This window comes from Cherax quadricarinatus, chromosome 4 (assembly GCF_038502225.1).
Source record: "Cherax quadricarinatus isolate ZL_2023a chromosome 4, ASM3850222v1, whole genome shotgun sequence".
NCBI classification, from domain to species: Eukaryota; Metazoa; Arthropoda; class Malacostraca; order Decapoda; family Parastacidae; genus Cherax; species Cherax quadricarinatus.
The window spans coordinates 41826588-41853888 of record NC_091295.1 but is presented as its reverse complement, the minus strand read 5'-3'; the positions used below and the strand labels follow the sequence as shown (position 1 = coordinate 41853888).

The 27301-nt window shown below is 38.7% G+C and overlaps 1 protein-coding gene across 3 annotated transcripts in view; it reads right to left on the bottom strand.

Annotated features, from left to right (window-relative positions):
* The window catches only part of LOC128684574 (RING finger and transmembrane domain-containing protein 2), a 41879-nt gene extending 15263 nt beyond the window's left edge, over nt 1-26616 (bottom strand). The window contains exons 1-5 of one of the 3 annotated variants that reach the window (XM_053770864.2): nt 26479-26616; nt 22560-22744; nt 18337-18774; nt 10905-11035; nt 4607-4784 (exon numbers count right to left, since the gene is read on the bottom strand). In XM_053770864.2, coding sequence (XP_053626839.1) covers nt 4607-4784; nt 10905-11035; nt 18337-18774; nt 22560-22738 — 926 coding nt within the window. In that variant the 5' untranslated portion in view covers nt 22739-22744; nt 26479-26616. Of the gene's footprint in view, nt 1-4606; nt 4785-10904; nt 11036-18336; nt 18775-22559; nt 22745-24239; nt 24351-26374; nt 26394-26478 lie in introns of those variants that run through there. The other 2 variants (XM_053770866.2, XM_053770865.2) reach the window with 2 other exon arrangements.
* Between the last annotated feature and the right edge of the window lie 685 nt (nt 26617-27301).

Sequence of the window (27301 nt, the reverse complement as noted above, 5' to 3'; positions counted from 1 at the left end):
ATAGGAGAGGAGAGTTATTAAATGGAGAGGTAGAGGTATTGGGAAGATGGAGGGAATATTTTGAGGAATTGTTAAATGTTGATGAAGATAGGGAAGCTGTGATTTCGTGTATAGGGCAAGGAGGAATAACATCTTGTAGGAGTGAGGAAGAGCCAGTTGTGAGTGTGGGGGAAGTTCGTGAGGCAGTAGGTAAAATGAAAGGGGGTAAGGCAGCCGGGATTGATGGGATAAAGATAGAAATGTTAAAAGCAGGTGGGGATATAGTTTTGGAGTGGTTGGTGCAATTATTTAATAAATGTATGGAAGAGGGTAAGGTACCTAGGGATTGGCAGAGAGCATGCATAGTTCGTTTGTATAAAGGCAAAGGGGATAAAAGAGAGTGCAAAAATTATAGGGGGATAAGTCTGTTGAGTATACCTGGTAAAGTGTATGGTAGAGTTATAATTGAAAGAATTAAGAGTAAGACGGAGAATAGGATAGCAGATGAACAAGGAGGCTTTAGGAAAGGTAGGGGGTGTGTGGACCAGGTGTTTACAGTGAAACATATAAGTGAACAGTATTTAGATAAGGCTAAAGAGGTCTTTGTGGCATTTATGGATTTGGAAAAGGCGTATGACAGGGTGGATAGGGGGGCAATGTGGCAGATGTTGCAAGTGTATGGTGTAGGAGGTAGGTTACTGAAAGCAGTGAAGAGTTTTTATGAGGATAGTGAGGCTCAAGTTAGAGTACGTAGGAAAGAGGGAAATTTTTTCCCAGTAAAAGTAGGCCTTAGACAAGGATGTGTGATGTCACCGTGGTTGTTTAATATATTTATAGATGGGGTTGTAAGAGAAGTAAATGCGAGGGTCTTGGAAAGAGGCGTGGAGTTAAAAGATAAAGAATCACACACAAAGTGGGAGTTGTCACAGTTGCTCTTTGCTGATGACACTGTGCTCTTGGGAGATTCTGAAGAGACGTTGCAGAGATTGGTGGATGAATTTGGTAGGGTGTGCAAAAGAAGAAAATTAAAGGTGAATACAGGAAAGAGTAAGGTTATGAGGATAACAAAAAGATTAGGTGATGAAAGATTGGATATCAGATTGGAGGGAGAGAGTATGGAGGAGGTGAACGTATTCAGATATTTGGGAGTGGACGTGTCAGCGGATGGGTCTATGAAAGATGAGTGGAAAAGGGTGAGTGGTGCACTTAGGAGTCTATGGAGACAAAGAACTTTGTCCTTGGAGGCAAAGAGGGGAATGTATGAGAGTATAGTTTTACCAACGCTCTTATATGGGTGTGAAGCATGGGTGATGAATGTTGCAGCGAGGAGAAGGCTGGAGGCAGTGGAGATGTCATGTCTGAGGGCAATGTGTGGTGTGAATATAATGCAGAGAATTCGTAGTTTGGAAGTTAGGAGGAGGTGCAGGATTACCAAAACTGTTGTCCAGAGGGCTGAGGAAGGGTTGTTGAGGTGGTTCAGACATGTAGAGAGAATGGAGCAAAACAGAATGACTTCAAGAGTGTATCAGTCTGTAGTGGAAGGAAGGCGGGGTAGGGGTCGGCCTAAGAAAGGTTGGGGGGAGGGGGTAAAGGAGGTTTTGTGTGCGAGGGGCTTGGACTTCCAGCAGGCATGCATGAGCATGTTTGATAGGAGTGAATGGAGACAAATGGTTTTTAATACTTGACGTGCTGTTGGAGTGTGAGCAAAGTAACATTTATGAAGGGGTTCAGGGAAACCGGCAGGCCGGACTTGAGTCCTGGAGATGGGAAGTACAGTGCCTGCACTCTGAAGGAGGGGTGTTAATGTTGCAGTTTAAAAACTGTAGTGTAAAGCACCCTTCTGGCAAGACAGTGATGGAGTGAATGATGGTGAAAGTTTTTCTTTTTCGGGCCACCCTGCCTTGGTGGGAATCGGCCAGTGTGATAATAAAAAAAAATGAAGTTTTACCAAATCATATCAGGTATACCCAAAGCAAAGTAGTGTATAATAAAGGTATGCTCTGCATCAAGTGTTTTCCTACCATACTTATCAGCAATATAGTACATACCTGCTATCTTACAACTTCTCTTCTGTTCTTTGAACTGCATATTTCATAAACTTTTTCGCTTTCTCTTATTGATTTAGCATAAAAACTGGCATAAAAATAACCACAAATGTGGGGACTGCTCTTAGAGCAGTAAGAGCCTGAGTGCCTCACGGTACACACCTAAGCAGTAGGTACCTGACCACCGAAGGGTACACGTCTACTGGCTTTAGTAACAGTATGTACCAGAGCGCCTCGCTGTACACACCTAAGCAGTAGGTACCTGACCACCGAAGGGTACACGTCTACTGGCTTTGAAATATTATGTACCTGAGCGCCTCGCTGTACCTAAGCAGTAGGTAGACCACCGAAGGGTACACGTCTACTGGCTTCAACATTAAGTACCTGAACTCCTCAGGGTACACGTCTATGCAGTAGGTACCTGACCACCGAATCGCTATAGAAGACCGCTCACCGCAGCTACTGAGTCTGTTGGCCTCAGTTACTTGACGGCCGCATTCAGTGAGCTTGCAGCATGGTGTTCGGCTTGGACCGCCTTTGGAGAGGATTTAACTACCGGTGATGTCTGTGGACTCACCGTCTATGATCAACTGTGGGCCGGAGTCGTCAGATGCTGTTAGTGGGACATTACATTGGAGTGTTACACTGAACTCAGGACCGTAGACACTGAGGGACGTACGATGGAGTGGAACACTGAGATTGACCGTAGTGGAACACTGAGATGAAAAGGGTTCGTGGGACACTTGGCCTGGTTGTAGTGTACACTGAACCTTGACTACTTCGTGTCGTGAGAGGCCATAGAGATATATATATATATAGTGACAGTAGTGTCAAGAGTTGTACCCAAATGCTGATTATAATTTATTATAGTAACATGTACAAACATAGTTCAAATACCTCTCAAAGATAGTTGATTTTTATATATTAAAGATTAATTTATATTAAGTGTGTTTTATGTATCCCGAACTCTTTATTACAGTAAATCTTAACACTTTTAAAAATTACTTTTTTGTAATATATGGGGGCCTGCGGGATGATAATGATTATATGATTTCTGGATGATCTATCCATGACGGTTCGGGATTGATCTTTGTGTGTCGGTCCTTTTGTGGTGGGGGTGTTGCGGCCCCCTGCCAAACTAGCGGTTAAATAGTTAACAGTACCACTGTCATCAAACCCAATGTGGGGACTGCTTTAGAGCAGTAAGAGCCTGAGTGTCTCACGGTACACACCTAAGCAGTAGGTACCTGACCACCGAAGGGTACACGTCTACTGGCTTTAGTAACAGTATGTTTAAGCAGTAGGTACCTGACCACCGAAGGGTAATGAAATATTATGTACCTGAGCGCCTCGCTGTACACACCTAAGCAGTATGACCACCGAAGGGTAACGTCTACTGGCTTCAACATTAAGTAAAAGGGTACAATGCAGTAGGTACCTGACCAAAGCTACTGGCGTTAGAAGAACCGCTCACCGCAGCTCACTGAGTCTGTTGGCCTCATGACGGCCGCATTCAGTGAGCTTGCAGCATGGTGTTCGGCTTGTCAACCGCCTTTGGAGAGGATTTACTGGACTACCGGTGATGTCTGTGGACTCACCGTCACTGTAGTCGTCAGATGCTGTTTAGTGGGACATTACATGAAGAAAAGGTTGGAGTGTTACACTGAACTGGGCCAGGACCGTAGTGTGACACTGAGGGACGCGATGGAGTGGAACACTGAGATATGCACAGGACCGTAGTGGAACACTGAGATGAAAAGGGTGTCGTGGGACACTGAAGATGGCCTGGTTGTAGTGTACACTGAACAGTGTCGTGTGACTGACTTCGTGTCGTGAGAGGCAGTTGATTGTAATTTATTATTATAAAAATGTTATTTATAATTTATTGTTTTAGCATAGAGATATATATATATATAGTGACAGTAGTGTCAAGAGTTGTACCCTGTGTAGGGTTATTAATTATATTTTAGTAAAATGCTGATTATAATTTATTATAGTAACATGTACAAATATCATAGTTCAAATACCTCTAGACCAAAGATAGTTGATTTTTATATATTAAAGATTAATTTATATTAATGTGTGTATTTATGTATCCCGAACTCTTTATTACAAAAGAAGTAAATCTTAACATCTCTCTCTCCTTTTAAAAATTACTTTTTTGTAATATATGGTCTATCCAATTAGCTATTAATATGAAACCTACCAATATAGCAATTGCCACAAAAGTCAATTTTAAAGCATGAAGATCCTAATCATCCATTCACTTGGATAAAATACCTTCATTACTGTATCACTGTTTCCTTATTCTCATAGCCTGGCAATTTGGAAAACTAATTTCACCTTCCTTCCTTTACTCCCCCTTCCAAATTTCAAGTTTTTTATGGTTGACACATTGCTATGCCTACCAAGAGTCTACTACAACTGCAGATTTCAAATGCAACAACAAATATTTTAATAATGCAATGAATAAAAAAAAAAGCAAGTCATTTTTGCCATAATGACTTATGCTGAACCTAAGTGTAACTTAATTCCATTTTGTTTTCTGTGACAAGAACATTTACTTTTAGTGGCTACTTTACCTGTAGAACAACTTGTCATTTCGGTATGAGTAGTATAGAAAGAAGACACCAGCTGGTAGATTTACTAGCATAGCTAGAAGTGGTTTGATAGGCCGCCTGCCCTGTTGTGCTACTGCCTTCTTCACAATGTTGTTGCTCCACATAAATCCAATAATTAATGTTAAGATGACCATCAGTCCTGTAAAAATTGATATGTTATATGATTAATTTATGTAGACTGAATACTTCCATTAGAAGGGAAAAAAATTTAAAACTAAGAACTATGTAATTTTCTGCCTTTCCCTTATATTATTTATGATTTTAATTTAAAGATTGTATGCAAACTAATTCTTTTTAACATGATAGCCCATCTCCCACTGAAGTAGGGCGACCCAAAAAAGAAAAACGCTTTCACCATCACTCATTCAGCTGCCATCATTTAGTGTGCTGACATCACAATCGAGATGACCTTTCAAACTTCAGAGTGCAAGGTACCACTACCCACCTTCAGGACTCAAGTCCAGCTAACTGGTTTCCCTGGATCCCTTCATATTACACTGCATGCACTCTAATAGCACATCAAGTCACAAAAAACACTTACACCTCCATTCACTCCTATCTAATAGCACTCACTTAAGCCTCTAGCACTCAAAACCTCCTTTACCCCTTTTATTTCAATGACAACCGAGATATCTGCCTCACCACTGAGGTCTATCTCTTTTCCTCTTATAAATTCATAATCAGCCCTCCATATTCACAGTACTTTAATACAATTCACTTTAATTAGCAGTTATCGATTATCTAACATTTTTATTGAAAGGTCTTCCATGAATAACTTCAAAATTCTGAGGTTCCCATTTTGTTTTGGTTTTCCTAACGACTCCTAAATTAAAAACCTACCTAAAGATTTCACTGAAAATATGCTGGATTTCAAGCATCCAAGTCATTTTACACTTCTGAATGTTCTTTCTTATGAATGAAAATGTTCTAACTGAATGAAACATTTCCTAATAACATGTCCCGAGAGTGGTATTTGTGTTAATTGCACAGAAAGGCAAAGAGCAAAATCTGATAAGAAAATGAAAACAGAAAAAAAAGCAAGGCATGCTACAGATAGTAATGAAGAGAGAGAGAGGTGCAGAGCAAGCTTTTGTGATAATGTTTTGCTGTATATAGAGTTTTATCAAATCAATTGATTTTATAAAGCCACTAACTTGATAAAGCTGTACACAGGGTAATGCTATACACCCTCTCCTCAATTAGCGATATACTCATTTACCGAGGCCTCGGACTACAGCGAGCTCTCTGACCAGTATTTATACCTAAATAATGTATATTAGAGCAGATTTCCTCTATTCTGTTTATTTCAATATACACTACACTACTGTATAAACATTTAAAAATATACCAGAAATGTTATAAACAGTACAAAGGTGACATTAAAACAATATCAAAGATGGCTGACACAAACCCACTACCATTATAGTATGCTCCTCATTTAGCGACAAATTCGTTTAATGACATGGTCTTAGGAATGGAACTCCGTCGTTAAGTGAAGAAAGGCTGTATTACAATTAAAGTTTGCTCTGCAAATATCTTTTTCTTGAAAATAGCTGATCAGTAAAACAGAAGCCAATGCAAAAAAAATGTGGAGGTTGAGAAAACTGTAACATGTAGTATATTTTTTTTTTATTAACACATCAGCCATTTCCCACCAAAGCAGGGTGGCCCAAAAAAGAAACACTTTCATCATCATTCACTTCACCACTGTCTTGCCAGAGGCATGCTTATACTATAGTTATAAAACTCCTTCAGAGTGATGGCACTGTACTTCCAATCTCCAGGAATCAAGTCCAGCCTGCCAGTTTACTTGAATCCTTTCATAAATGTTACCTTGCTCACACTCCAACAGCACAGGTCCTAAAAACTCATTCTCTCTGTTTGCTCCTATCTAACACACTCATACACGCTTGCTGAAAGTCTAAGCCCCTAGCACACAAAACCACCTTTACCCCTCCCTCCAACATTTTCTAGGCCGACCCCTACTCCACCTTCCCTCAACTACAGATTTATACACTCTCAAAGTTATTCTATTTCATTCCCTCCTCTCTACATATCAAAAATTCTCAATATCCCCTCCTCAGCCCTTTGGATAATAGTTTTGGTAATCCTGCACCTCCTCCTAATCTCCAAACTACGGATTCTCTGCATTATATTCACTTCACACATTGCCCTCAGACATGACATCTCCACTGCCTCCAGCCTTCTCCTTGTTGCAACATTCACCACCCATGCCTCACACCCATACAAGAGTGTTGGTATAACTATATATATATTTTTTTTTTTTTTTCAACAAGTCGGTAGTCTCCCACCGAGGCAGGGTGACCCAAAAAAGAAAGAAAATCCCCAAAAAGAAAATACTTTCATCATCATTCAACACTTTCACCACACTCACACATTATCACTGCTTTTGCAGAGGTGCTCAGAATACAACAGCTTAGAAGCATATACGTATAAAGATACACAACATATCCCTCCAAACTGCCAATATCCCAAACCCCTCCTTTAAAGTGCAGGCATTGTACTTCCCATTTCCAGGACTCAAGTCCGACTATATGAAAATAACCAGTTTCCTTGAATCCCTTCACTAAATATTACCCTGCTCACACTCCAACAGATCGTCAGGTCCCAAGTATCATTCGTCTCCATTCACTCCTATCTAACACGCTCATGCACGCTTGCTGGAAGTCCAAGCCCCTCGCCCAAAAAACCTTCTTTACCCCCTCTTTCCAACCCTTTCGAGGACGACCCCTACCCCTCTTTCCTTCCCCTATAGATTTATATGCTTTCCATGTCATTCTACTCTGATCCATTCTCTCTAAATGACCAAACCACCTCAACAACCCCTCTTCTGCCCTCTGACTAATGCTTTTATTAACTCCACACCTTCTCCTAATTTCCACACTCCGAATTTTCTGCATAATATTTACACCACACATTGCCCTTAGACAGGACATCTCCACTGCCTCCAACCGTCTCCTCGCTGCTGCATTTACCACCCAAGCTTCACATCCATATAAGAGTGTTGGTACTACTATACTTTCATACATTCCCTTCTTTGTCTCCATAGATAACGTTTTTTGACTCCACATATACCTCAACGCACCACTCACCTTTTTTCCCTCATCAATTCTATGATTAACCTCATCCTTCATAAATCCATCCGCCGACACGTCAACTCCCAAGTATCTGAAAACATTCACTTCTTCCATACTCCTCCTCCCCAATTTGATATCCAATTTTTCTTTATCTAAATCATTTGATACCCTCATCACCTTACTCTTTTCTATGTTCACTTTCAACTTTCTACCTTTACACACATTCTCAAACTCATCCACTAACCTTTGCAATTTTTCTTTAGAATCTCCCATAAGCACAGTATCATCAGCAAAATGTAACTGTGTCAATTCCCATTTTGAATTTGATTCCCCATAATTTAATCCCACCCCTCTCCCGAACACCCTAGCATTTACTTCTTTTACAACCCCATCTATAAATATATTAAACAACCATGGTGACATTACACATCCCTGTCTAAGACCTACTTTTACCGGGAAGTATTCTCCCTCTCTTCTACACACCCTAACCTGAGCCTCACTATCCTCATAAAAGCTCTTTACAGCATTTAGTAACTTACCACCTATTCCATACACTTGCAACATCTGCCACATTGCTCCTCTATCCACTCTATCATATGCCTTTTCTAAATCCATAAATGCAATAAAAACTTCCCTACCTTTATCTAAATACTGTTCACATATATGCTTCAATGTAAATACTTGATCTACACATCCCCTACCCACTCTGAAGCCTCCTTGCTTGTCCGCAATTCTACATTCTGTCTTACCTCTAATTCTTTCAATTATAACCCTACCGTATACTTTTCCTGGTATACTCAGTAAACTTATTCCTCTATAATTTTTACAATATCTTTTGTCCCCTTTCCCTTTATATAAAGGGACTATACATGCTCTCCGCCAATCCCTAGGTACCTTCCCCTCTTTCATACATTTATTAAACAAAAGTACCAACCACTCCAACACTATATCCCCCCCTGCTTTTAACATTTCTGTCATGATCCCATCAGTTCCAGCTGCTTTACCCCCTTTCATTCTACGTAATGCCTCACGTACCTCCACCACACTTACATTCTGCTCTTCTTCACTCCTAAAAGATGGTATACTTCCCTGGCCAGTGCATGAAATTACCGCCTCCCTTTCTTCCTTAACATTTAAAAGTTCCTCAAAATATTCTCGCCATCTACCTAATACCTCCCTCTCCCCATCTACTAACTCCCTTACTCTGTTTTTAACTGAAAAATCCATACTTTCCCTAGGCTTTCTTAACTTGTTTAACTCACTCCAAAATTTTTTCTTATTTTCATTAAAATTTCTTGACAGTGCCTCTCCCACTCTTTCATCTGCTCTCCTTTTGCACTCTCTCACCACTCTCTTCACCTTTCTTTTACTCTCCATATACTCTGCTCTTCTTATAACACTTCTGCTTTGTAAAAACCTCTCGTAAGCTACCTTTTTCTTTTATCACACCCTTTACTTCATCATTCCACCAATCACTCCTCTTTCCTCCTGCCCCCACCCTCCTATAACCACAAACTTCTGCCCCACATTCTAATACTGCATTTTTAAAACTATTCCAACCCTCTTCAACCCCCCCACTACTCATCTTTGCACTAGCCCACCTTTCTGCCAATAGTCGCTTATATCTCGCCCGAACTTCCTCCTCCCTTAGTTTATACACTTTCACCTCCCTCTTACTTGTTGTTGCCACCTTCCTCTTTTCCCATCTACCTCTTACTCTAACTGTAGCTACAACTAAATAATGATCCGATATATCAGTTGCCCCTCTATAAACATGTACATCCTGGAGCCTACCCATCAACCTTTTATCCACCAATACATAATCTAACAAACTACTTTCATTACGTGCTACATCATACCTTGTATATTTATTTATCCTCTTTTTCATAAAATATGTATTACTTATATATAATATAAAAGAAACACTACCTGTTCATAAATTCAAGTCTCTTCTCAAAGATCACTTACTCACCCAAAACCAAATAAATACTGAATAACTGAACCTTATAAATTGTATATCTTAAATGTTTCTCACAATTATATCACATAAATGTTAAACCTAAAACCCAATCAAACTTCATTATTTTTTAAATACACTACCTAACAGAATACTCCATACGACTGAATGTACAACAATGCATGCAACCATATGACCTGTCTTTGTAATACTCACTTGTGCTTTATAGTAATCTGTTTACAGTAATGTTTTATCACTGATTTCATCATTGCTTAGTTAATCTTAAGTTAATTTTAAGCCAGCCTGTAATGCTATGCATAGTATAAGTGGCTTTGGCATGCTGCTCTTATCTGTATTTTTTTGTACCTCTGTATGTGTGCTCAAATTGTAAATAAATAAATAAATAAATAAATAAATAAATAAATAAATACTCTCATACATTCCCCTCTTTGCTTTCATGGATAAAGTTCTTTGTCTCCACAGACTCCTCAGTGCACCACTCACTTTTTTCCCCATATTAATTCTATGATTCACCTCATCTTTCACAGACCCATCTGCTGACACATCCACTCCTAAATATCTGAATACTTTCACCTCCTCCATACTCTCTCCCTCCAATCTGATATCCAATCTTCCATTTCCTAATTTTTTTTTATCTTCATCACCTTAATCTTTCCTATATATGTATTCACTTTTAATTTCCTTCTTTTACATACCTTATCAAACTCATCAACCAACCTCTGCAACTTCTCTTCAGAATCTCCCAAAAGCACAATGTCATCAGCAAAGGACAACTGTGACAACTCCCACTTTGTGTTAGATTCTTTATCTTTTAACCCCACACCTCTTGCCAACACCTGAGCATTCACTTCTCTTACAACTCCATCTATAAATATGTATACTGAACAAGAATACATTCATATTTATAAATGCTAAATTTTTCCTCAAATACGCAATTATTTTTATTGATAATTTACTCTTGAAGAACTTGATTAAGCACTAAATTAATAAGTGTCATACAAATCTGATTTAGTTCTAATGGGATTTCATCCTCCATATTTACTGATTAAGTTCTGTTTGGAAAGAGAGAAGTAGAGTAAAGCTGCAATAAACAACAAGACACAAGAATGCTATAATATAGAATATAAATTAAAAAGACAGAAAAAATAATATAAAGTTCAAGAATAACATGCAAATTGTTTACCTGTTACATGATCAAAGACAGCTTTGGCAAGAATTATGAAGAAAAAGGTGCAATACTGCCAAGCAACCAGGAGTCCACTACGAACCTCTGGGAACTGATTAAGCAGCTCTGTCAGGGATTCACCCTCACTCCTATCAAAGAAAATGGCAAATCATGGTCAAGTAATACACTAATACTATATCATATTCAATTTTTTTCTCTCAAATTTTTAACCAAGATTAAGGTTGGCTTACCAGTTTTCCCTGAATTCCTTCATTAATGTTACTGTGTTCACACTCCAACAGCACATCAAACTATCATGCTCATGCAAGGATGATTGATGTTCAAGCCCTTAGCACTCAACACTTTTACCCTCCTCCCTCACACCATCTCCATGATGACCCCTTCCCTTCCTTCCTCTCACCCCAGATTTACTATCCTATTCTATTCCATCTTCTCTATATGCCCAAACCACCTCAAGAACTTCTCTTCAGCCCTCTCAATCATGCTTTTGGTAACACTACACCATTTTCTAATTCCCATGCTCCAAATTCTCTGCATAATATTCATCCCACACACTGCTCTCAAATATGACTTCTCCACTACCTCCAGCCTCCTCCTCACTGCAGTGTTTAAATATTGCCTCACATCCATATAAAAGTGCTGGTATCACTATACTCTGGTATATTTCCCTTTTTTGTCTCTATAGAGAAACTTCCCTCTTTCCACAGTTGCCTCAACACACCACCTCCCATTTTCCCTGTAATTATTATTATTACTTTTGTTTATCATTTCAAAATACAGTAGGGCCCCGCTTTACGGCATTTCGCCTTACGGCGTTCCGTTAATACGGCGATGTCAAATTATGACCAAAATTTGCTATATGCAAGCGGTCTTTCAAATACGGTGCGCCCCACCCGGTTTGTTTACATTCTCCGTGACCACATCTATTATGTCAGGAAACTTTCCAAAATTTCAAGTGCTTTAAAGTTACTGCGTATTTTATATGTACTCTGATAATTATACTTATGTGTACCTGTACCTAAATATACTTACACACTGTGCTGGTGTGCAGGTACACATTAAAATCGCTAAGTCTCTCTACTCATGACGCCAATACTATGTAATAATAATCACTCTTGGGCACACTAAATGTCTTATTTTACATTAATATAGGCATTTTCATTAATCCATCTATGATATTTTCCTCAAAATTACATATGAAACCCGTTACATAGCATATAAACATGATACATACACTCACAGAACAAAAATTTATGTAAATATGAGATTTGTTTACAAAGCGGCTATGTATAGTGTCAGAAGAAATACGTTTTCTCTAGTCAAACTGGGGGATAACTGTAGAAAAATATTCTTTTCGTATGCCTTCACTCTATACGTATTTAGGTATGCATTCTAGTCAGAGAGCCTGTCGTAAGCCCAAGTCACTGGTAAACGAGTACGTCACTAAGTGAGGAGAGGCTGCATGTAAATTTCACCTTGAACAATCCATTAATCAAATATTGCACATAACAAAGTATAAACTTCATTACATGCAACTAGACCTAGCAGTGCAACATGAACCCTCTCCACACATTTCTAGATCAACAAGAAACAAACTGTTAAAAAAATTAGTGATATTTATTTGTGCCATGACACCTTGAGAAAGATTTCATTGCATGAAACCTAATGTTCCCATACATTGTTTGCTCTACCTACCACATTTTTGTATACATATCATGTACATTTTTATGGAGCTTAACTGCCGCAAAAGGTGGCTGGCTACTGTAATAAAAAAAATTTAATCTTGATGAACGTAGTACACCTACCATCCGACTTAAGACCGAGTTCGGTTCCGAGAAACCGGTCGTAAGTCGAATTTTACTACTGAATATCAACAAAATATTTTTGTAATGACTTTATTTTATTGTTTTATTTTGGTATTTCATGTTTTACTTTACTTTTTATGCTGTTAGTACTGTATTTTATACTGTAAGGTTTAGGATAAACACTGTGTACAACACAAATAGTTGTTTATTTCCCAGAAATTTGGCATAAAAAACACGGTCGTAAGTCGAGTGGTCGTAAGTCGAGCAGGTCGTAAGTCGGATGGTAGGTGTAAAAGTTTCTCTCATATTTCCCAGCAAACATTTTTACACTACAGTATCAAATCTAAAATTCAATGAATGTCATTTTTTTCTTTTTAACCCATCAGTTGTCTCCCATAGAGCCAGGGTGACCTGAAAAAGAAATGAAATATTCTCTTCTAGACCGTTGTTTAACACGGTTTTGTTTGGCACGTTTTGGTTATAGCACTACTGAAGAATTGCGGCATAATTTTGTATAACACTTCATAAAATTAACTTAACACGATTCAGTTTGAGTAAATATGAGTGTGTGAGACTTACTGACTGACTGATTGACTTGACTGACTTAATGACTTGACTGACTTAATGACTTGACTGATTTACTGATTGACTTGACTTACTGACCTGACTGATTTATGCACACTCCAGTACAACCATCAAGTTCAGTACCAGAACCTCTATCATCCACCTCAGCCCAGTAGGACCCCAGCATAACTCTCCACTCTCCACAATCATCCACAAACACCAGCACCCACAATTTAAGGTAAGAAATACTATTATTTCTGTTGCGTTTGTATTCTTAAGTGGTAAAAACATAATACTATATAGCAATTCACGACCCATGTGGGTTTAGTGCTTTTTATTATGATAATAATAATAATAATAATAATATCTTCATTCACTCTAAAAATGGTGTGCTGCTGTTTGTTTATTCTGTACTAACTTGTACAACTTGTAGACAATGTAAGAGTACAGTGGACCCTCGACCAGTGATGGCATCGATTAACGATAAATCTGACTAGCGATACATTTTATCGCAAAAATTTTGCCTCGATTAGCGCTAAAAAACTCGACCAACACTATTCCTTCCGTCTGAGACGCGGCCACTTCTGGCCAGTGTTTACAAGCCAGCCAGCCACCGCGGTCGCTTCCAAGCATACAATCGGAACATTTCATATTATCACACCCTTTTTAGTGATTGCACCTGCAAAATAAGTCACCATGGGCCCCAAGAAAGCTTCTAGTGCCAACCCTACAGCAAAAAGGGTGAGAATTACTATGGATATGAAGAAAGAGATCATTGCTAAGTATGAAAGTGGAGTGCATGTTTCCGAGCTGGCCAGGCTGTACACAAAACCCCAATCAACCATCGCTACTATTGTGGCCAAGAAAACGGCAATCAAGGAAGCTGTTCTTGCCAAAGGTGCAACTATGTTTTCGAAACTGAGATCGCAAGTGATAGAAGATGTTGAGAGACTGTTATTGGTATGGATAAACGAAAAACAGATAGCAGGAGATAGCATCTCTCAAGCGATCATATGTGAAAAGGCTAGGAAGTTGCATGACGATTTAATTAGAAAAATGCCAGCAACTAGTGGTGATGTGAGTGAATTTAAGGCCAGCAAAGGTTGGTTTGAGAGGTTTAAGAATCGTAGTGGCATACATAGTGTGATAAGGCATGGTGAGGCTGCCAGTTTGGACCAAAAAGCAGCTGAAAAATATGTGCAGGAATTCAAGGAGTACATAGACAGTGAAGGACTGAAACCTGAACAAGTGTTTAATGGTGACACTGACAATGTTGTGAAACACTTTAGGAATGTCATAAAGGAACGGGAGGTACAGGCCTCTATGGGCAAATATGTTGTGCGACAGAGGTCCAGTGACTCTCAAGCTGGTCCTAGTGGCATTAAAAGAAGAAGGGAAGTAACCCCGAAAAAGGACTTGCCACCTCAAGTCCTAATGGAAGGGGATTTCCCTTCTAAACACTAAGACCATCAACACACTCCCTCTTCCCATCCCATCAATCATCACCAGATCTTCAATAAAGGTAAGTGTCATGTAACTGTGCATGTCTTCTTCAGTTTGTGTGTATTAAAATTAATATTTCATGTGTTAAAAATTTTCTTTTTCAATACTTTTGGGTGTCTTGCACGGATTAATTTGATTTCCATTATTTCTTATCGGGAAAATTAACTTGACTAACGATTATTTTGACTAACGATGAGCTCTCAGGAACGGATTAATAGCGTTAGTCGAGGGTCCACTGTATTTGTATTGTGAGGTAATTATTATTATAATAAAAAAGATATTGAGGTAAATGTTTTACAAACTCTCACAAATGTACGTGAATGAACTAAAAGTAGACACATATTAATACGCATTTATTTCGCCTGACGAAGTTATCACCCACTACCTGTTCAGTTTATATTCTTACATTGTCTGAACTCTGTATCTCGTTCTCTCTCTCGTTTACTCTTTCGTTAACTAGTTGGCACTCATTGAAGATGGCATCTAAGCTTAGCTGTGATAAAAAGAGGAGTCGTAAGCCTCTTGCTTTAAGTGCCAAGTTAGAGGATGATGGTGTGCCATTCTGATTTTATTCAATAAACACCCTGCCACTCAACTCTCACATATTAATATTAAATTTTAAGGCAAGTAATAAGAAAAAAATTTGGAGTGAGTTAAACAAAGTTAAGAAAGCCTAGGGAATAAATGGATTTGTCAGTTAAAAACAGATTAGGGGAGTTAGTAGATGGGGAGAGGGAGGTTTTGGATAGATGGCGAGAATATTTTGAGGAACTTTTAAATGTTGACGAAGAAACGGAGGCGGTAATTTCATGCACTGGACAGGGAAGTATACTATCGTTTAGGAGTGAAGAACACGATGTGGGGGAGGTGCGTGAGGCATTACGTAGAATGAAAGGGGGTAAAGCAGCTGGAACTGATGGGATCATGAGAAAAATGTTAAAAGCAGGGGGGATATAGTGTTGGAGTGGTTGGTATTTTTGTTTAATAAATGTTTGAAAGAGGGGAAGGTACCTAGAGATTGGCGGAGAGCATGTATAGTCCCTTTATATTAAGGGAAGGGGGACAAGAGAGATTGTAAAAATTATAAAGGAATAAGTTTACTGAGTATACCAGGAAAAGTGTACGGTAGGGTTATAATTGAAAGAATTAGAGGTAAGACAGAATGTAGGATTGCAGATGAGCAAGGAGGTTTTAGAGTAGGTAGGGGATGTGTAGATCAAGTGTTTACATTGAAGCATATATGTGAACAGTATTTAGATAAAGGTAGGGAAGTTTTTATTGCATTTATGGATTTAGAAAAGGCATATGATAAGAGTGGATAGGGGAGCAATGTTACAGATGTTGCAAGTATATGGAATAGGTGGTAAGTTACTAAATGCTGTAAAGAGTTTTTATGAGGATAGTGAGGCTCAGGTTAGGGTGTGTAGAGGAGAGGGAGACTACTTCCCAGTAAAAGTAGGTCTTAGACAGGGATGTGTAATGTCACCATGGTTGTTTAATATATTTATAGATGGGGTTGTAAAAGAAGTAAATGCTTGGGTGTTCGGGAGAGGGGTGGGATTAAATTGTGGGGAATCAAATACAAAATGGGAATTGACACAGTTGCTTTTTGCTGATGATACTGTGCTTATGGGAGATTCTAAAGAAAAATTGCAAAGGTTAGTAGATGAGTTTGGGAGTGTGTGTAAAGGTAGAAAGTTGAAAGTAAACATAGAAAAGAGTAAGGTGATGTGGGTATCAAATGATTTAGATAGAGAAAAATTGGATATCAAATTGGGGAGGAGGAGTATGAAAGAAGTGAATGTTTTCAGATACTTGGGAGTTGACGTGTTGGCGGATGGATTTATGAAAGATGAGGTTAATCATAGAATTGATGAGGGAAAAAAGGTGAGTGGTGTGTTGAGGTATATGTGGAGACAAAAAACATTATCTATGGAGGCAAAGAAGGGAATGTATGAAAGTATAGTAGTAGCAACACTCTTATATGGGTGTGAAGCTTGGGTGGTAAATGCAGCAGCGAGGAGGCGGTTGGAGGCAGTGGAGATGTCCTGTCTAAGGGCAATGTGTGGTGTAAATATTATGCAGAAAATTTGGAGTGTGGAAATTAGGAGAAGGTGTGGAGTTAATAAAAGTATCAGTCAGAGGGCTGAAGAGGGGTTGTTGAGGTGGTTTGGTCATTTAGAGAGAATGGATCAAAGTAGAATGACATGGAGAGCATTTGAATCTGTAGGGGAAGGAAGGCAGGGTAGGGGTCATCCTCGAAAAGGTTGGAAGGAAGGGGTAAGGGAGGTTTTGTGGGCGAGGGGCTTGGACTTCCAGCAGGCGTGTGAGAGCGTGTTCGATAGGAGTGAATGGAGATGAATGGTATTTGGGACCTGACGATCTGTTGGAGTGTGAGCAGGGTAATATTTAGTAAAGGGATTCAGGGAAACCGGTTATTTTTATATAGCTGGACTTGTAGATGAATGGTTCAGAGAACCGACATGTTGATAAATTAGACACATGTGCAACTCTTGGGTATCTTTACTGAGGAAACGTTTCGCCACACAGTGGCTTCACCTCATTCTCCTCCTGTTCTTCAAGATTCTCCTACGTATGGACTGATGAAGCCACTGTGTGGCGAAACGTTTCCTCAGTAAAGATACCCAAGAGTTGCACATGTGTCTAATTTATCAGCTGGACTTGAGTCCTGGAAATGGGAAGTACAATGCCTGCACTCTAAAGGAGGGGTTGGGGATATTGACGGTTTGGAGGGATATGTTGTGTATCTTTATATGTATATGCTTCTAAGCTGTTGTGTTCTGGGCACCTCTGCAAAAGCAGTGATTGTGTGTGAGGTGAAAGAGTTGAATGATTATGAAAGTATTTTCTTTTTGGGGATTTTCTTTCTTTTTGGGTCACCCTGCCTCAGTGGGAGACAGCCGACTTGTTAAAAAAAAAAAAAAAAAAAAAAAAAAAAAGTGTACGTACTGTGCATCTTACCTTTTATTGTGTTTTTAATGTCTGTTTCTATTGCTAACTTAATATAAGTTAGTGTAAACTTGTTGTCTGGCATTTATTGCATATTATATATGTGCTCTGATAATAATACTTGTGGTCCTGTGTGGTAGCCGGCCAGAGGGACAACATTATGTTTTCTCTGCTCAGCCATAAGAGAAAACATGTATGAATCTGCATTTGGGCCAGCCACTTCCCCACTCCGCTTGTGTTTACAATTTTCGGCATGAATTGTTCATTACTTCTCCCTTCGTTTACCACTGCCTTCCGGCGATGTCTGCTTTCCGGCGACAGCCTGGAACCTAACCTGCCGTATAAGTGGGGCCCTACTGTATATATTCTTTATTTCCTATAAACATTAGACTTATCCAAAATACTGTATAATATGGACTTTGCCCCCAAAAATATACCCTTACTGCAGTTTCCTAAATTATTATTACAGTTTTACTGAATGTTTATGTGTCATATGGCTTCAAAATCTGTATTCTCCCCACTGAGATGTGGATTGTCTTTGTTCTGGTATTAAAATACATAAAAAAGGTAAAACTGTATTACATTACCTGTTAGCAGTGGCACCAGTGCCATCACTACCAGCAGTATGTGCAGCACTCCCAATTTCACTGGCAGGAGCTGCAACACCAGAATTTCCATTTGATAACAACAGATCTGTTTCTGCAGAAACGGCAAAAGAATCAGGACCTTCACCTGTGCTGGAGGCAACTGAAGAAGCAGTCACAGTCTCAGCAGAATGGTCAGAAACATGTTCAGCAAATGACAACTGTGGAGGAACTGGAATGCCTGGGATGTTTGAGGAATGTCTAACTGGAGTGTCACCAGATTCTATGTCAATGATGACATTGTGTTGGCTATCAGCTGATCTTCCTTCCCTATTAGTTTCAGCATGCAAGTCTGGTGGACGAGTGTGGAGAAGTGACTGCTGTACACCTCCTTCCTGCCGAGATCTTCTTGGCTGAACATTATGCTGTCGCTGGTGGAGCCTTTGGAAATAAACGAACATGTAACTAGATATTAATTCTCCATTAATTTTGAAAGCATTAAAAAATAGATATTTCCCCATCAAACTAAAAACATTAGTTTCATTATGTTAACATTTCTTGAAGAAGTGAAACAGAACACACTGGCAAAACACAACAACTAAACACCTTTGATATCCCACATGTATGAATCTGAGCAGAAACTCAATACAGTCTTAAAAAATATGGAGCAGCCTATCTGAATAGACAAATACTGAAGAACAATAATCAACTATGAAAGAAATATCGAAGAACACTGTCTGAACAAAATGTAAGTATTACAAAATCATAAAATACAGTGGAACCTCGGTTTTCATCATTAATTCATTCCAGAAAGTCTGATGAAAACTGAAGCAATATTTCCCATAAGAAATAATGTAAATCTAATTAATCAGTTCCAGACACCCAAAAGTATTAACAAAATATACATTTTATAGAGAATACCTACAGTTTTACATACAGAAAAAAGTGAGAAACAAATATAAAGGACTAATGAAATGGATAAATGAACATTTAACCCTTTTAGGGTCCAGACGGCAAATTTCAAAGTGCACCATGGTCCAAGAATTTTCAAAAAAATAATTTTGTTATTTTTTCTTATGAAATGGTAGAGAATCTTTTTATGAAGGTAATAAAACAAAAAGTGCGAAATTTGATGGAAAATTGAAGAAATTATGCTCTCATAAATTTTGATGTGTCGGCGATATTTACGCATCGGCGATTTTGCTGACTTTGACTCCCATTTTAGGCCAATTACAGTATTACAGTCAACCAAATTCTTATCTTTCACTAGTATTACTTCTATTCTATCGATTGAGCACAAGAAATCTCCAAGTCAACTGTTTCAACAACAAAATAAAGTGACTGGAAATTGGTAATTTGTCCAATTTAATTCAAAGTTCAAAATATTCCAATTTCAAAATAGGGTCCAGAATAAACAATGCAGGAATTCCTGGCACTAAACTAACATTTCCTCTGCTCATTAGTTACGTTTTCAGGCTTTACAAATGAATTCCATTTTGATTTTTTAATCGCAATGAATTTTTATTCAAACCACAAAATAAAAGATTTTTTGTCATGCTATACTGTAATAATTGTATAAATAATATCCCCACACTTGTGACTGTATATTAGGCCCACCAACTGTCATGTATTAGACTTATGAGGTCATTTGTTTACTCTTGAACATCAGCAAAAATTTAACATTTCTGCTTGGTTTGGAAATAGGGTAGTTGATGAGTGGAACAGTCTACCTAGTTGGGTTATTGAGGCAAGGACTTTGGGTAGCTTCAAATTTAGGTTGGATAAGTACATGAGTGGGAGGGGTTGGATTTGAGTGGGACTTGCACATCAGAGCTTATTTCTTGGGTAGCATTGAAAATTGGGTTGGTCAAATGCTTGTTAGTGGGATGAATTGTAAAGGACCTGCCTAGTATGGGCCAACAGGCCTGCTGCAGTGTTCCTCCTTTCTTATGTTCTTATGCTACTTTGAGCTCAGTTTCAAGCCATTTCCAGTACTAAAACCAATCAAAATCATCTCTATTTCTGTAAAATATCTTCCATCCTATCAAATGAGACCAAGAAATTGCAAATACAACTATAAAAAACATACGAAAAAACACTGCAAAGTTGCTGTTTTAATCGAAAATTATGGTCTCAGTTTTTTTTCTCATTATGCACTGTGTTCTGCAGGATTTGTTTTATGTGGTGCACACATACCACATAGATGTATTCTCTCATATCTAGGCCCAAATTTACTGCTCACAGCTTATCAGAGTGAGCTGAGCTCATGGCGTAGATCTACGGTTTGGACCCTGAACGTAAAGCCGTAGATCTACGGCACGGAGCCTGAAAGGGTTAATATCACTTTTACCTTCATTGAAGACTATTGTTGGCATATGGAAGATGCGAGGAGGGAAGAGGGAGGAGGAGAGGTTATTGGTTGGAAGGGAAATCCCCCTCCATAAGGAATTCAGGTATCAAGTCCCTATCTGGCGTTACTTCCCTTCTTTGTCTTTTACTGGCAGTGGACCCCTGTCACACAAAAAATCTGTCCAGAGAGGTCTGTTTCTGGCATCTCTTTAAGATTTGCCTAAAATAAGACGAGGCATTGTCATTGAACATGTTGCAGACACGGCTTGCAACAGCTTTATTAGGGTGATATTTCTCCACAAAACTTTGCAATTCACTCCTCTTTGCACACATGTCCTTAATCACTGAAGAAGGCACATTCTCTCCTCTTTCTTCCTCCTCCTCTGAAGCAATTTCCTCAGCCACGATCTGTTGCTGTTCCAGTTGAAGGTGTTGCAGCTCTTCAGTGGTAAGTTCTTCCCTATGGTCGTCCACCAACTCTTCTACATCCTGGTCACTCACATCCAACTCCATGGACTTCCCCAAAGCCCCATGGTGGCTTATTTAGCAGTCGCACTCAATAAACAAGCACAAAAAACAATGGATTATTATGAAATGTTTCAGATGAACGTGCAGGGTAATGCTCACTCGACGAGAAACAAAGCCAGACTGACTCAGAATGAGTGGGATGCTTTGTGTGGGCACGGGCAGGCAGACACATTTGGTACGGCAGTCCAACGAAAACCAAGGCAATGAACGAAAACTGAGACAAAATTTTGATGAAAAAAGTCGTTAAAAACCGAATTCGACGAAAACCAAGGCAAACAAAAACCGAGGTTCCACTGTATTATGAAAAATCCAAGCTATCCATTGAATCTTGACATACTGTACAACAAAATATACAATACTTGTACATGTTATTTTCATATCTGTATAAAAATTCAAGCCAAGCAACAATTCTACAAATGGATGTTACACATTAGCTTGTATCAAGTTACATCTCAATCTGATGTCATACATTACATTATCTTGACTTAAAACATGCTCAAATTCAGACTTTGTTGTGTTTTGAAAAAAAAAATAACTATTTTGCCATTTTGTTTACTTCCCATTTTAATAATCACTATTATTCCAAGCTTTTTAATACAGACCCCTGTGTTAGTCTTAACTATAACTGTGCTTGAAATACCGCACAATTATAATCAATATTTTTATTTTTATTATTGTAAATAATTATTATACAAACTCTGTAGTAGCTGTAGAGCTGCTTGAAATGCAGTACATGCATCCTGCTGGAATACATAATTAGATGCAAAAAATGAACTAGTATTTGGAAAAATAATACATGTAAATCATTCAGAAAGTGAAACACCATACCAAGCTGACCTACACATACAGTATTGCAATTTATGTGAATTTATTATTACAATACATCCCACTTTTTTCAGTAATTTCACATGGGTGATACACTTTGCTATATACGATGGATGCGGTTCACAAAATGTACCACAGATTCTTATTGTATGGAATTAAATGATGGTCTGATTGAGCTTGGTACAGCCATCATAGGCCTGAAACACATCTATTGCATAAAGTCAGAGCTGTCATCTGGTTAAGTGAACCAGCCACAGGTGACAGCTGGTTTATGTGACCAACTGTTACCCTCCTTGAACCAGCTTGGGATAACAGCTGTCAGTTGGTGACATCACCCAACTGTAGCTAACAACTGTCAGCTGATCATAGGTACTGGTTGGTAGGGAGTGACAGCTGTCAGATGGATTGAGTGCTACATGCTGCTTGTACAGTTGGGCACATGGAAAATGAGATGAATTAAAGAGGATGGAGACATGTGTTAATCTTTGACCTGCACAGTATGTGGAAAAAGCAGTTACATATACCTGCGAGCGTAAGTACTGAGTGTTCTCTGACGTGTCTGTGCTACAAGAGGACGCAGAGATGTAAACACTTGGCGCCATGTGTTGGTCTGCAGACGGCTCGTAAGGGCAACTGGAAGCACTGATCTTTCTGTCCTATTCATTTCTTCTGCATCTAAAATAGGTCGTCCGTGGCCTGCCATTTCCTCCTGTGTAATGAAAATCATGATCATATTTTCTTTAGGACAAGTATAAAAAAAAGGAGGAAAATCAAACTTATCTGACATGAATAGAGAACACTATGTGCCTTAATATAAAACTGTATAAAACACAAGGATTCCTGTGAAAATAAACCATCCCATTAGGTATTGTTGGTTATCCTAGATTACATCCTTACTACCTGTTGCTAACATATCTAAAATAATATAGTGCTTCATGTGATCACTTCAGAAAGACAGAATATATATTAAAACTGAACATATGAGGAAAAATTGTAGATAAGGATATCGGATGCTGTTCCTCAAAGGAACGCGAGCATTATTTTATATTTTTGGTGTTCAGAATTCAATAACTTGTTCATCATGAACAATGGTTATAGCACTTACTACATCTCTATAATTCTTTTGATTAGTCTTCCACTCCATTTATGAAGAAAAATTTTCTAGTATCCATTCGATTGCACTTATTTCTCAATTTACAACTGTGGGCTTTTGTTATCCCTGTTGCAGGTAATAAAAAAAATCCTCTTTATCTATTTTTTCAAGTCCTTTATAACCGTGTGTGTTTCTCTCCTCTCTCCCTCCAATCAACAAGGGTGGCCACCTTCAGTGCTTTCAGCCAATCATCATAACTCATATTTTTCTTAACTCTGATAACCAATTTATATTATTATTATTCTTATAATCAAAAAGAAGTGCTAAACCTATTAGGGTCATACAGCAACCAATTTATAGCTCTTCTTTGAACCTTTAATAACTATCCATGTGTTTTTTAAGCAAGGACATCACACCACTGTTGCATACTGCAATTTCAGCCTAATACTGTATATTGTATGCTGAAACAGCTTTTTCAACACTTCTCTATCCATAGACCTTTACCTTGATAAACCTATGATGGGTTTCAAGAGTATTCCTACTTAGCCTGGCCCTGGGCCAGTCTAGTCTAGCACTTGCTTAGCCAACTAGGCTATTGCTGCTGGTAGCTTGCTGGCCCACATATCTGCCACAGCCTAGCTGACTCAGAATTTAAAAGCTGCGTATTTTATAATTCACCAGAGAAGCTTACGAATTTCTTGCTTTTTTTGTGTGATCTTCTGGCGACACTTTTTTAATTCAAAGGCGCCTATGTCTGACTGTCAATATGTTATCACTCAGTCTGTATTCTTTGTGTTGCCTAATTTCATGCTCTCCCATTTTTATTAGATGGTGTTTCTCATTCTATCATCCATTTATCACTCCATTTGCCCAATTTTTCAGAGTCACCCCATACAGATTTAGCCATTTATTAATTGTACCTAGTATTTCTGAAAACATATGGTTTATTCCTTCTGGCAAATCATTTATATAAAGTGAAAACATGATTGGAACAGTTACAGATCCTTGTAGCACCTAACTTGTGAAATCTCCCTATGAGGACATTTTTCCTCTTATGTATGTTTACATTTTTTGTCAAATACAAAATATTTCATTCATTTTAATAATTTACCTTTTATTCCTCCGATGTTTTGAGGTTTCCACATCAGTCTCATGTGGAACTTTTATCAGCAGCTATCATAAAATTAAGATAAATACAATCTTCCCATCCATTTTGTCCTTGAACAATTTCTGCGGCTTGTAACAGATTAACAGATTTAATGTAGAGGAATTTCCAAATTGTTTACTGGTCAGTAGACTGTTTTCCTCTAAGTGTTTTATCTACTTTACTCAAATGGCCTTTTAGAATATTTTTACAACACTTGCCAACAAAACTGGCCAACAGTTTTAAGGGTCTTCCTTGTCACCTTTTTCTTTTTTAAATATTGACACTGTGCCATCTTCCATTTCTTTGCCAATTTTCCTGCCTGAAGTGAAACCTTAAAAATTTTCCCAAGTGGACAGATCAGCTCTGCACATTCTTTTGAAGCCCATGTGCTATCTTATCTGGCCCTCTTGTTTTTTTCCCTCAATGTCTGGTAAAAATTTCTTTAGTTATGTATCTAAATATCTTCTAACTCAATTATTGTTTGGGTTTTACATCAGCTGCATAAAATGTGTTCTTTCGTAAACATTCTGAAACTTTTTGTTATCTCTTTCATTTCTTTCTTCTTTCAGTGATTTTGCCATTATTCTTAATTCTTTGCATCTTACCTTTAACATTTAGTTTACATTTTTTAAAAACGTTACAAAAATTTAGTTCCATCTTGTCTACTATATTTACTTTTCAGTATTTTTTCTCCGTCAATCCTTTCCTTTGCATATTCATTTCTGGCTTGTTTATATCTCAGATACTTTTCTAGACTAGCCCACTTCCCATAGTGTTTCTAGGTCCTTCATTTTTTATAGCTCTCCAGTACCTTCAGCTGAACTTTTTTTTTTTAATTTTTAAACTGTTAATTTTAAGTAAATATGTTTGGACTTGTCCTAGTGACCAAGAGTACTGTTGAGACCAAATTCAAGTCTGGGCCATGAATTTTCCTGGAGTTTACCTGGAATCACTCCCAGAGGTCACTGCCCCCTTGGCCTGGTTCCAGACCAGGCATCCTGGCTACTGGCCTGATCGATGAAGCTGTTGGTGCCTGCTGCCAACATATGCACCACAAGCTGGTTAATCAGGTACTGTTTTGAGGAATCTGTCACTTTCCCTCTTGAAGGCAATTAAGAGTTTGCTGGTAATCCCCTTTATGCATGAAAGGAAGGTGTTGAAGAGTCATGGTTACTTAACACTTATTGAGCTCTCTTTCAGTGCATTCATCACTCCTCTAAGTAGTAATAGAGTGCCAACAATAGAATAATTTCTTATTAGGTTAAGATATGTTATATTCGGTTATACAAGGCTCTGTTATGTTAGGTTACATCAAATTTTCCCCATTTGCACAAAACTGTATCTCCAAAGCACAACTCACTTAATACTGGACATTTTAAGCTGTTATTTATCACTGAATACATCAAGGAGCAACATTCAATAATAACCATTCATTTATAGTATGACATTTAGCAGTGCTATGACAAAAATTCCTAGAACCCCTTTGAAAATGTGCAACAATGGCTTAATATTTATTTATACTTTTACAATGGTTTAAAATACTAAATCATATAAAACTGAAGTTAGGATAACCCAAGCCAAATTATTTCTCTTATTTCATCTGACTTTTTTTTGGGGGGATTATTATAAGTAATTTACACATATGTCACTATGTATGATAACTATAGTCAATAATTTTTTGCAACTGTACTTATATGTACACGTACCTAAATAAACTTACTCAGAATGTACTATTTAGTGCCCATTTATGCCTTCAAGGCCACTATAAAAAAATTTATGAATGCAATATATAAAAACTGCCTTGTCTAACTAAGGGCTTTCTCACATAAGAGATAACTAATGTAAATCAATCTCTTTGACACAAATATATCTTATTGGAAAATAAAATATTATTTCTTATTTATAACACTATCATGCATGAAATTTAGGTCATACTCCCTCAAAATTGTTGATAATGCTTACTTTCACCGTAACATATGTAACTTTCCAATTGTTATGTCTATATGCAAATAGGATTCAATTCTGAACACAAAATACTTCCATTTACTGTAATATCTTTGGCTCGCGTAAATAAACTGCAAACAAATTTAATGGTCCACCTTGAGTTATCTTCCTTTAAGCCTCGCCCACAGTCACGTGAACACCATGGATTACATTTTATTCACAGAAAAACAGCAACAGATAATTGCAAAAGTATACTCACTTCACCTATCGTCACTTGTGATAGGCATAATTATTCCGCAGGTTTGCGAAATAAAGCAAAATACTCCACCACACCCCTAGAGGACAGTCGTTCCCGTTGTTTGTGTTGGGTGTAAGGGAGAGTGTGGAGTTCCAGGGTGGGTGTAAGGGAGAGTGTGGGGTTCCAGGGTGGGTGTAAGGGAGAGTGTGGAGTTCCAGGGTGGGTGTAAGGGAGAGTGTGGAGTTCCAGGGTGGGTGTAAGGGAGAGTGTGGAGTTCCAGGGTGGGTGTAAGGGAGAGTGTGGAGTTCCAGGGTGGGTGTAAGGGAGAGTGTGGGGTTCCAGGGTGGGTGTAAGGGAGAGTGTGGGGTTCCAGGGTGGGTGTAAGGGAGAGTGTGGGGTTCCAGGGTGGGTGTAAGGGAGAGTATGGGGTCCCAGGGTGGGTGTAAGGGAGAGTATGGGGTTCCAGGGTGGGTGTAAGAGAGAGTGTGGGGTCCCAGGGTGGGTGTAAGGGAGAGTGTGGGGTCCCAGGGTGGGTGTAAGGGAGAGTATGGGGTCCCAGGGTGGGTGTAAGGGAGAGTATGGGGTTCCAGGGTGGGTGTAAGGGAGAGTTTGGGGTCCCAGGGTGGGTGTAAGGGAGAGTATGGGGTCCCAGGGTGGGTGTAAGGGAGAGTATGGGGTTCCAGGGTGGGTGTAAGGGAGAGTGTGGGGTCCCAGGGTGGGTGTAAGGGAGATTATGGGGGCCCAGGGTGGGTGTAAGGGAGAGTGTGGGGTCCCAGGGTGGGTGTAAGGGAGAGTATGGGGTCCCAGGGTGGGTGTAAGGGAGAGTATGGGGTCCCAGGGTGGG